The sequence below is a fragment of the Chaetodon auriga genome, chromosome 24 (genome assembly GCF_051107435.1).
Source record: "Chaetodon auriga isolate fChaAug3 chromosome 24, fChaAug3.hap1, whole genome shotgun sequence".
Taxonomy (NCBI): Eukaryota; Metazoa; Chordata; class Actinopteri; order Chaetodontiformes; family Chaetodontidae; genus Chaetodon; species Chaetodon auriga.
Window position 1 is genome coordinate 17,281,475 of NC_135097.1, and position 11,320 is coordinate 17,292,794.

An 11,320-nucleotide genomic window follows, 5' to 3' on the forward strand; every position below is an offset into this window, starting at 1 on the left:
CATTCGAAAAAACATTACCATCACATATGAGTTCTGCCTATAAACACACATTAGACAGTCATCAACAACTAAATTATTTTACTGAAGCAACTAAAAAGTAAAACATTAACAATGGTTTAGTCCTATACAACTGCCCCAGTGAGTCATGACAGTGAGCCAGCATAAACAATATCAGGACCCTGAAACTGAAGCAGCGAAATGGAATTCAGCCTTTATTAATTTCATTATTTACACCTGTGCTTTTCATACTGTCACATGTCAAAAATTAACTTCTGGTGACTTGTTTTACAAATAATCATTACTATGTTGATAAGATATGACGAATTCGGTGCCGCTGTTCTAATATTATAAATGATGGATATAAAATGTGACGCTTGTTCCAGATGGGTTAAGGTTTAATTTACTCACCATAAAAACACAGAAATTACAGTGCTCCTGTCCTGATCAACTAATACTGATTACCAAAACACAGGATACACATACCACCATAGTAAAGCCATAGGTAGGCCTAAAAATATGAAACTAACCTATATTTTAGGCTACAATAAAAACTATATGCTAAATAAGAAAGTCGTGCTTAAAAGCAAATTTTAAAGAAATGTATTTATTTGTGAAAATTCAAAATTGGTAATATATAAGGGTTATAATTACATGGTGATGACCACCACACTGATTAAAATCAGACTGTGCACTATTTAAAGAAAGCCTGCATTACATACATAGATACATATATTAAAATTGAACGTAAGACATTAAAAACACTCCGGATTTGGCTGAATGATAGTTTGTCTTTTCATTATTCACTTCGTTTTTCAGATCAGTCATTATTCAGTCATTAACCAGTCAGAGGCACCTTTAGCTCAAGTTGCTTTGAATGACTCTTCATAGTCAGGAATGTCAAACTGATCTGATTTGACGTGAGGAGAGTGAAGTGAAGGTGGAGGGGAAACCAGAAATGGCTGTTTGAACAACGCTCATCGAACAAACCGAACAAAGAAAACGAACAATGAAACACATAATAATTAGCTCCACAAGGTGGCAGCAATGGGACTTTGGAAATACCAGCTGCCGTTACACTTCGAGGCAGAAGAAGAAGAAAAAGCAGAAGAAGAAAAAGAACCGAGAAAAAAAAAAACACCTTGTGATGACGTCAATATAGAGCGCCACAGAAGCTAGCCCTCCAGCTAGCAGCGTTAGCTCACGCGTTGAAAGGAGATTATTGACAACTTCCCACGTCACGTTGGTGGATGTTTCACCTTGTTAGATGGTCCAACAACCGCCCCGGTGCCGAGGAATTGTTTGGTTAAGTCTCAGCCGGCAGTCGTTATGGCAGAGGAGGAGGATTTATCACCAAACATTCTGACAGAAGAGATGAAACACAGTAATGGCGACTTCGTACCTCCAGATGGTTTGTGCTGGGTGTCAGTGCTGTCCTGTCTCATGCTGGCTTGCTCTTATGTAGGGAGTTTATACGTGTGGAGGAGTGACCTGCCGAGGTGAGCCAAAGATAACGCAGTCATAGATACCCTCTCTATGACAACAATATGGTGTTGTTGCTCTTCATTACATGACTTTGCTGTGCTGTGTTCATCCGGACATGTTTATACCTGTCCATAACTAAAGCCACGTGGCTGGCCTCTCAACGGGCTCTTCATTCAATTCACAAACATTCTGGATGATCCAGAGATGATAATTGGTGCACATGTTCTCTCCGTGCAGGTGCTCCTCATACTCTAACTTATTTGACAGTGACATCTGTAGCGCCGCTATGTGGCCTGGAATGGCCTGCCATGGCCGGACTAACCTTTTGGGGGGCCCTAAGGCAGAATTTGTTTTGAGGCCCCCAGTCATACCCCACCCCTCACCTGTGCGCATTGTTTATGTAATTACTCATAGAGCAAGGATTATGGCAGCTTCACTGTTCATCCCTCAATCCAACCAGTGCTTTTATGTTGGAGTAATACTGTCTGAAATATGAAGTTCATATGCACAGTAAGAGCACAACAAACACTAAAAGGATGAATGTATTCAGGGTTTCCTTGAGGAAATTGCTAACCAATTTGCTGACCACCTACCTGAATGTGACTGATTGTTTGTTTGTCTCAACTTGTAAGAATACAGAAACTTTTCCTTTTCCCTCATCCTTGTGACACAATGCTGGAATGATAACCACCATGAAGTAATCCTCATTAAATTCAGTATGTGGTCTCCACTCTGTGATGTTGTGCCATGGCTCGTTTCCCTAATGCTTAATAAGCCAAATATTATATTTCATAAAAAAGTAAAAATGTTTTCTGACTTGGGAAGAGGTGTTTTTAGGTATTTTAGGAAAATCAATGCACCTCCTCTGAGAGACAGCAAGAAACCATGGTTTTATAAGTAGACTTTGAAATGGGGCCCCTCTACAAGATAGGGCCTCAAGAGTAGCCAATAATCTGCCTTAGTTCATATTAATTTAGTCATAAATATCCTGTTAAATTTGCATGTAATGCTTTATTTTACATGTCTGTAGTTGCCTACTAATTTCTCAGCCTCACGTTAAACTAAATTCATTTTTCTAATTTATTATTTGAATCTGCTTACCATCTGAATTGTCAAGGCCTTTTTCTCTTAACGCAGTTTGACATGTGACTGTGTGAGAAGCAGACATGTAAATAATAAAATGAATGATGCTGCTTCAGTTTCAGGGTCCTGTCTTTGTTCATGCCAACTCAGTGTCTGACTGTCATGGCTGACTGGGACACTTGAAAACTTAAACAGAGCATTTGTTAATGTTACAGTACAACCTGTGCTTTTCTTCAGTCAGAATATCTGTGAAAAAAGGCCTATTGTATGCTCACAAACAAATGTAAACAAATGTTCATGTTTGCATGTTGATGAACTGCTGTGCACTGTCTAAGACACTCTAACAAACACAAACAATTCAGATTAAGTTTTTGTATAATGACAATCAAATGACAGAGTAGCATCCTAAACATTACCAATTTCCAAATGATCAAATCACCAAAAGCAAAATGACATGCAGTGAATCTGGGACTTTTTGTTTTATGCGGAGATGTGTGGTGGACAAAAAGACATGTAAATGAAGGCGTGGCAGGGCTCATGAAGTGTTTGACTGCTTTAAGTTGCTGCTGCTCAGTCGGCTGTGGCAGCTTGAGTTGCGTTTGTGGCCCTCTGTGCTGTCGATGATTATTGTCTCTCCACTGCGCACTCCACTCAGGGATCACCCCACTGTGATAAAGAGACGCTTCACCAGCGTGCTGATTGTGTCCGGCCTGTCGCCTGTCTTTGTGTGGGCATGGAGAGAATTCACAGGTGTCAGGGTGAGTCCACATCTGATAAACCACTGACTACTCTGTCTCACCATTCTGTTCGAACACCTGAGGATTAAACGTAGTCATTTGGTGGAGTGCAGTCATGCTGTTTTCAGACACATCAGCTGTTGTGTTATCAGATACTGACTGATTTGTGTGTGTTTGTGTGTCAGACTGGCCCGTCGTTACTGGCTCTCATGGGGATGCGATTTGAAGGCCTCATTCCTGCCGTCATACTTCCTCTGCTGCTCACCATGGTAAGAAACAAATCTTCTATACTTCTATATAGAAATCTTCTAAACGCCCTTATTGCCCAGTTACTACAATTTTGTGAAGAACTGGACTGTTTTCAGCATCACAACTCAATCGGTTTTTCAGGGGTCCCCGTGGACTTTCTTTTTCTGGTGGTGCTGACAGTTGAACAGAACAGTGCCACTGCTCTGCTCCTCAGAAAAAGCCCTTAGTATTGTTGTGATTATTATTACTAATCACACAATGTGCTACCTTATTTTGCTTAAGTAAAAGCAAAATGACTTTTGTAAAAATGTACATAAATAAAAGTAAAAGCAAAAGTGTATATATATCCCTCACAACTCATTATAAATGCATCATCAGACAGATCTGATGGAGATTCACTTGATTATGTGATGTTAGCAATCTTCTGTTAACATGATGGCTGACTACAGTATAGGCTCCTCTCTGCGGTTTAATTTAATCTGGATGCTGAGTGGAATATGAATATCATGGATGATGGAGATCAGACAGGAAATCCACAGTCAGTGGACCTGTACAGCAGTCTAACTAAAGCAGAATGCAGCAAATAGTCATGTTTTTACCATGAAACATCCAGATCTCAGTGGGGCTCTTCCTCCAAATGCATTCACATCATGACTCTTTGATACACAGTAGATTGATGCGTGTGGATGTCATTGACTGAAATTGCTGACTGCTGTTTAATTGTTCAGACATGCCCTGCTGTGGAATACTTCCAATGTGTTAACAGAGCAGAGTTTTGACAGTGGGTGAACCATAATGATCACAAATGGAGTGGATCCTATGTCAGATTTGCCTTATTGGCATAAAACGATCAGATACAGTAACAGGCTGTTTCTTTAAATAGTGATAAACCCTCTGAAGTTAGAACCTGCCTTGTGTGTGTGTGTGGTCCTGTGCTGCAGGTCCTGTTTCTGGGCCCCCTCATGCAGTTGGCAATGGACTGTCCCTGGAGCTTCATGGACGGGATCCGGGTGGCCTTTGGTGAGAAAGCCAGCATGCTGGATTTTGTCTTTAATTTTTGACTTTGGTCACAGTTTGTGTTGGATTTCCACTACAACTCGAAAAACATGTAACCACAAGTCTTTACGTAGTCAAGTATTTGCTGCAGGAAAATTCTTGTCATTCATACTGCAACACATGAACTGACCTCCTCCTCTGCTCCTGTGCTCCTGCAGACCCGTGGTTCTGGATGTTGTGTTTCAGTGACATGCGCTGGTTGAGGAATCAGGTGGTAGCACCGTTAACTGAAGAGCTGGTGTTCAGGGCCTGCATGCTGCCCATGTTGGTGCCCTGTGCTGGTCCGTCCACCGCTATCTTCACCTGCCCTCTCTTCTTTGGAGTGGGTGAGTTCTGCCAGTGTCAGACTTTATTTAAGGCTATCCACTGTAAAAAATCGAAGGAGGGACTTTCACAGTGTTTTGTGCTTTGGTGAAACCAGAATAGGATGTCTAGTACAGAATTCATGTGTGGTTAGTAGGAAAATTAGCATCTATTTTATTTGCTAAAAAGCAAAAGCCATACCAGTGTTTTCCATGTTTTAGCAGCTGAACTGCAAATTGTGTATTTTTAGCAACAATTCAAATCCTTGCTGTATAGTGTTGGACCTTTGGATGCATAATTCCAACTGCTTCATTCATTTTCATATGGTATGCAAATTATATTATTATTATTATTATTATTATTATTATTATTATTATTATTATTATTATTATTATCATTATTATTATTATTATTATTATTTAGCAGCTAAAGAACTGGAAACCAATAACAGAGCTAAAAGAGACAAAATGTTGGGATTTTATTATTCGGATACACACAAGTACATGTGAGTCGAGTCGAAGATTGATAATACAGTACATGATGTCAGTGTTGGTTACATGTTGTTCTGCTGCCCCCAAGTGGTGGAAAAAAAGCCATTAATGCAATGTATAGTTAATGTTCACGGTAAAGAATAATCAACTCAAACATTCTCAGCCGTCTTTTGATCAAATTCCATATTGCTGTTGAAGGAAATGAATGGAAACCAGTGGCTGCCTGGAAAAGTCAGAAAAACACAACCAACCATAAGACATCGCAGTTCTGTTTCTAAATTTTGAGACTTTAGTTTGTTCTTACAGTTTGTTTGATTCCAAGTAGCAGTTATCAGGACATGGTTCAGAAAGCAGCAGATACTTCGCTGATGCTAATCCCACAACGTTGTCGTGTCTCCTGCAGCTCACTTTCACCATGTGATCGAGCTGCTGAGGTTCAGACAGGGCACGCTGTCGGGGATCTTCCTCTCTGCAGGTGAGCCTTGGTGTGTTTAATGATGTGTTAGGTGTTCAGAGTACAGTGAGTTCATTGTGACTGTATGGCACTGCCAGAGTTGGAGATGTAGTGGCAGGAAGAAGCTGATAATCAACCATGTTTCTCTGATGTCTACAACAGTGTTCCAGTTCTCCTACACAGCAGTGTTTGGGGCCTACACTGCCTTCATCTTCATCAGAACAGGTGAAGAGCTTTTATTTACATTTTGTTTTTTTGGCCTGCTAATAACCTTTGGAAACAAAGTCCAATCCTTAAATGTGATTATTTTTGCACTAAAAGCGATGGATTACCAGAGAATGTGTTCTTATAAGGGAAGAAAGTCTTGTGCAATAGATGGAGACTATTTTGGGACATGAAAGATTTCATGAAGCCTCCAGTATCAGTCAGCATTTGAATTAACTATTTAAAATGAGTTTTGGGTTCATATTAAGGTACAATTTTCAGCTCAGTGGCCATATTTCTTGTAAATATTAGTCACTATTGTCTGGTAACTGTAGTAGTTTTTTACCAGGTTTATGGATTAACGTTGATTTCTTCCCAACTTGTTTAAAATGGTTGAAAAATGTTTAAGTTTGGCACTTTTGGTTCAGTTGCTAAAGTTGACGTTCTTGCTAACTTGTTTTTCCTGCAAAGATTTAAGGTTGTGATTCAGCTCTGGCTCAGATGTGCGTTGGGCTTTGTTGAGAGAGTTGGGTGAGAATGAGTCAGGGAACGTTGTTGCAGAGCTCGAGCCCTCTCATCGATGCATTAGGGTGATAATTTAGCATGTTTTGAGTTCTCAGAGACATGCACAGCTTTGGTTAATGTCAGAACATACAACCTTGACCAATACGACCCCGATTCCAAAAAAGCTGGGTCACTGTGTGAAACATAATTAAAACAGAATGTGATCATTTGCTGATCCTTTTCAACATATACTCAATTGAAAACAGTACAAAGACAATATATTTAATGTTTGACCTCATCAACTTCAGGAGTTTAATAAATATCAGCTTATTCTGAATTGAATGCAGCAACACACTTCAAACACGTTGGGATCAGCAAGGTCTGGGACAAAGACACATCCCCCTGTTTTGAAACCTGGCTCTCAGAGTTCTTGAGTACTTTCATAGATGGAGAAATGAAATATGAAGGTTTAAACAGATTTGATTCCTCGACTGTACATCCCAACACTGAGGGAACCCACATGGCACCTCAATGACTTCTAGTTTCGGTAAAACCTTTGTCTTTATATATTTATGATGCTCCAAAAACACCTGTTTGGAACATTCCACAGGTAAACAGGTTCATTGGGAACAGGTGAGAGTATCATGATTGCGTATCAAAGGGGCATCCTGGAAAAGCTCAGTCGTTCACAAGCAAGGATGGAGCGAGGCTCACCACTTTATGAACACTTGATTGGATAAAGGAGATTACATGGGCTCAGGAACTCTTCAGAGAACATTTTTTTTTTTTTGCAATGGCGGTTGTGGTACCCTCACATCCCTGTTGTCCAGTGTTAATACTTCCTCTGTGTTGCAGGTCACCTGATGGGTCCGGTGCTCTGTCACTCCTTCTGTAACTACATGGGTTTCCCTGCCATCAGCACAGCGTTGGAGCACCCCCACCGCATTACCGTCCTCTCCTCGTACCTGCTAGGGGTCCTCCTCTTCCTCCTCTTCCTCTTCCCCTTCACTGACCCTGCCTTCTATGGCCTCCCCACACCCGTCTGCACCCTCACCTCCTCCCCCAGCTCCCTCTGCCTCTCCTGATCCCTGCTCTCACACACTTCATTTAATTGTCATGTCACCTTCCACTGATGAAGCAGTTGAGGGTGTTTTTTTTGCCAAGTTAGAGTTCAGGTCAGGTCCAGTTTGGGCCCACAGAGCTAAGTTGGTTAAGCTGCCATGGAGAGGTGAGGAAATCTCTAGCCATTTTCTATGGTCTATGGACCCTTGATATGTCAGTGCATTGACTCGGCATATTTCAGCTGATGTTGTTATACGGAGTGACTCATTTTGAGTAGGCGGGGTTTCATGTTTCTGTGAGTGAACACAACGTCCGGTTCCAGGACAGCTTCTGTAACCGTTGACCTACGCTGCCACCCCGATACTTGGCTTAGTCTAGTTATAACACTGAAGGAAGATTCCTCCTCAGCTGATAGATCTCATCAATTTGTGATGAAGCGTCATAATGTACCTTTTTGGTGTACTCATTTTCCACTCAGCCTGCCTCATCTTTTTAAAGGATAATTCTCATTTATTACAAATTTGGTCTTATTTTCATCATTTTCGCAATCGTTTCTATCAGTATGACCAAGCTGTTGCAGATATCTGGAAACAACAGTACAACAGAAGTGACAACATAAATAGTCCAGTCGAAAATTATATATGTAAAATTATAACCAAAGTGTCTGTTTTAAACATCAGTCCACTTTCACCTCTACCTTCAAAGTAAAGTGACTTAGTTTAGATGTTGTGATCATTTGGCTGTTTCTTGCCCCTCTTAACCAACATAAACGATGGCCTTAACACAGAAAATAAGACGCAGGTTATAGAGTTCTCCGACCTGACAGGTCTTGATATCAATATGGGAGTTTGGGGTTGGGTTAGGGCCATTTTGTTGCATAAAGCTTGGGTCGTGGATTCAGGTGTAGTATTTTCAAATTTAATTTGTCACATTAGCCTGCTGAGCTAATGGCCAATAATGAATGAAGGTAAAAAAAAAAAAAAAATCGCTGCAGATCTTTGATCAGGTTCAGATTTGAATCTTGGGTTCAGTTGAACCTAAGGGATTTGTCGGCCTGGTTTCTTTCCACATACAGAACTCAACCAGGTTGTAATAAAGCAGAATTATCCTTTAATGTCTTTGAGCATCTTCCTGAGTGAGACATGGAAATCGTTGCTTTCAGCAGAGTGGGCTGTTGGAGAAACAGTTTTTCCAGTGAGGACAGTGAGAGTCACAACCTTTACTAAAAACTCAACATGTCTTACGGCTGCAATGCATTCTGGTCTATAGAGGCTCATAGAGATATCGGCGTCTTGGCCTCTTCGGTCTGGGATTGCTCAATTTCAAATAATTCTACTGTAGTTGCACTGGAAAACAGGAACGTTACTCTGAAGGAGTAAAAATACACCGTTAGGCAAAGTGGTTGCAGGAATGCAGTCTACGTCACCTCCAGCTGTTTTTAATGGGCTTGTTTTTAACGGAGACATTTCAGCTGGATTTCTTTCTTTGCATTCAGACACAAGGACTCTGCTGGAATCAGTCAGTGTTTTGTATCATATATTAATGGTTATTTATATACCTCTGCATGTTTCAGTGCTGGTAGCTTTGTTGGTGATGGGCGATGGTGGGCTAGCGGGGTGGGGGTGGGGTCACTGTTCATAATGCCTGAAACATACTCTGTGTAAGTGCACAAACACAAATGACAAACTGGTCGCACAAACTCGGAAGAGTAAGGTGTCTCTTATGTCCTTGGGGAGGACAGCTGTGAAAAACCATCATCCTGTTGTTGTTAGTACTGCCCTTTGTTGTGACACCTCAAGCTAAAGATCAGTCTTGAATTTGGCTGAAGGTCCGGTCACACCACCATTTCTAATGGGGGAGGCCACCTTCATGTGTGTCATCTTGTCACACACTCCATTTTTCTTTTTTTCAGCCAGACATCACATCCTTGTGGTTGTGACATGGCCATCTCGTTTTCTAGTGTGCATGTGTGAAATGCAGCTGTGTGTGCATCTGGTTTTTCGGGACATATTTTGGAACACCGCAACAACGTATCCTGAAACATCTGCATTTGTGTCCTTACACCGAGTATGTTGTGGTCTTAAGGCTCTTATTTGTTGTTATCCTCTTGCTGATTTTCGGGGATCTTTATCTTAATGTTCTGAAATGGAACCTGAGCTTTGTTTTCATGTGCCAGTTGTTGATAGTTTCTCCATTCCAATATAGTATATTGACTGTGAGCATCTGAGCTCACGGTCACTCAACCAGTCACCATTGAAATTCAGTTCTGTCTCGTACACAGTTCATCTGTAGATTTGAAAGGTGTGATTATGCAGACTGCTTCCACTCTTTTGCTTCAGTTTCTATGTTGCCTTTAATTTAGGGGATTGCAAGACTCCAACACTCAGGTGTCGTATCGTAAAGGCAAGAATGCCACGACATTGCTTGCTGCTTGTGTATTGACAGTACAGAGCCAGGGAATGTCACTGTGCTCACACCTGTACACAGACTTAGTGTAAGAAATGATAAGATAATACTTTGTGAGAAACGCATCTGTTGAAATTGGCCACCAGCGCATCACCTATTTAAGGGGAAACTAATTTATTTATGAACCTGGGTTTTGTTTTAAAAGTCCTGGCCATCATTTTTAACACAGGTGGCTGCAGAGTTAAAGGGAGTCTGATAGACAAAAAATCCACAGTTTAGCCCAAATATTTCAACCGCTTGTCACTGTAGCGGAAACACAATTTGCCAATCCTGCAAAGGAAACTGTGGGCACAGAGTTGTTGCTGTTTTCAGTGAATGTCACAGCCAGTGGCACCAGTCTTGGATATCTCCAGCTGGAAATGGGGCTCACAGTATTTCAAAATATGGAGTTTGAATGAATTGATTAGAATAAAACCAACACAGCCCAGTCCTTGAATACTTTGTAGAACTGACATTCTGTTCAGTCTCTTGAGTTGAAGGCAGCAGAGGACTTCAGGTTTATGTTCGTTGTAATGACTTCTCACATTGTTTGGTATTCTGGTTGTTTGTCCACCTCGGCTAGTTTCCCTGTTTTGGCTTGGAGTTTTTGGTCGCTGGTAGCGCTGTGGAGCCTGGTTTGTTTATATTGTGCACATGCAGAGCTTGAGCACACAGGCAGGGCGTTTCACATCCATTTCAAGATGTTTTGCTAATTGATAGTTGATGGCACAAATGTCAAGAAATGTAGCAATGCACCAACAAAGCCAGAGAAGAAGATTGCTGTAAACAATACACATTTAACAATGTCATTTAAAAATGGCTTTTTAAATGTTTTATGAAGAAGTACATGCATTTGTTAGGCCCTCACAGTGCCCCTGTTGACATAGAGAACAATTGTCTAATTTTACTGATGAGGCAGCATGCAATAAATCAGACTGAACAAACATTTTATGAGCCCCCCCACTGGAGAAGAAGATGCAGTGAAATGGAGACAGAGACAAACGGAGACGGCCCAAAATTGGAATAGTCATGTAATCAGTAGACCTTATCTGGGATCATCTTTTTAGTTTGTTCACCCTCATACCAACATAAAAAAAATAACGTCTTGCAGTGTAAGCAGGAGAGCAATGAAAGCCTTGCACGAGCTTTAAATCTGGACAGTATAGTGTGATGGGCCATTATAAAGGACCATTTAGTTAATCACATTGATCACATACATTTTCAGCTTTACTTCCAAATAAGCTGTGACA

At 41.0% G+C, this 11,320-nt stretch overlaps 1 protein-coding gene across 2 annotated transcripts; it reads left to right on the plus strand.

Annotated features, from left to right (window-relative positions):
• The first annotated feature begins 1,149 nt into the window (after positions 1-1,149).
• rce1a (Ras converting CAAX endopeptidase 1a) lies at positions 1,150-8,594 on the plus strand. Of its 2 annotated transcripts, none has more exons than XM_076724930.1 (8): positions 1,150-1,496; positions 3,221-3,323; positions 3,488-3,571; positions 4,493-4,571; positions 4,766-4,933; positions 5,805-5,876; positions 6,018-6,080; positions 7,419-8,594. In XM_076724930.1, exons 1-8 carry the CDS (start codon positions 1,327-1,329, stop codon positions 7,646-7,648), a joined length of 969 nt encoding a protein of 322 aa, XP_076581045.1. In that variant the 5' UTR covers positions 1,150-1,326; the 3' UTR covers positions 7,649-8,594. The 2 variants fall into 2 exon arrangements, with proteins under 2 accessions (XP_076581045.1, XP_076581046.1); XM_076724931.1 differs by having other exon boundaries at positions 1,198-1,496; positions 5,805-5,886.
• Positions 8,595-11,320: the final 2,726 nt, after the last annotated feature.

Excerpts from the sequence above, each read along its gene's own strand:
- rce1a (XM_076724930.1), top strand. The coding sequence starts at position 1,327 with ATGGCAGAGGAGGAGGATTTATCACCAAACATTCTGACAGAAGAGATG. Across the intron at positions 1,497-3,220 it reads TGGAGGAGTGACCTGCCGAG|GGATCACCCCACTGTGATAA; the intron begins GTGAGCCAAAGA and ends CACTCCACTCAG. Across the intron at positions 4,572-4,765 it reads CGGGATCCGGGTGGCCTTTG|ACCCGTGGTTCTGGATGTTG; the intron begins GTGAGAAAGCCA and ends GTGCTCCTGCAG.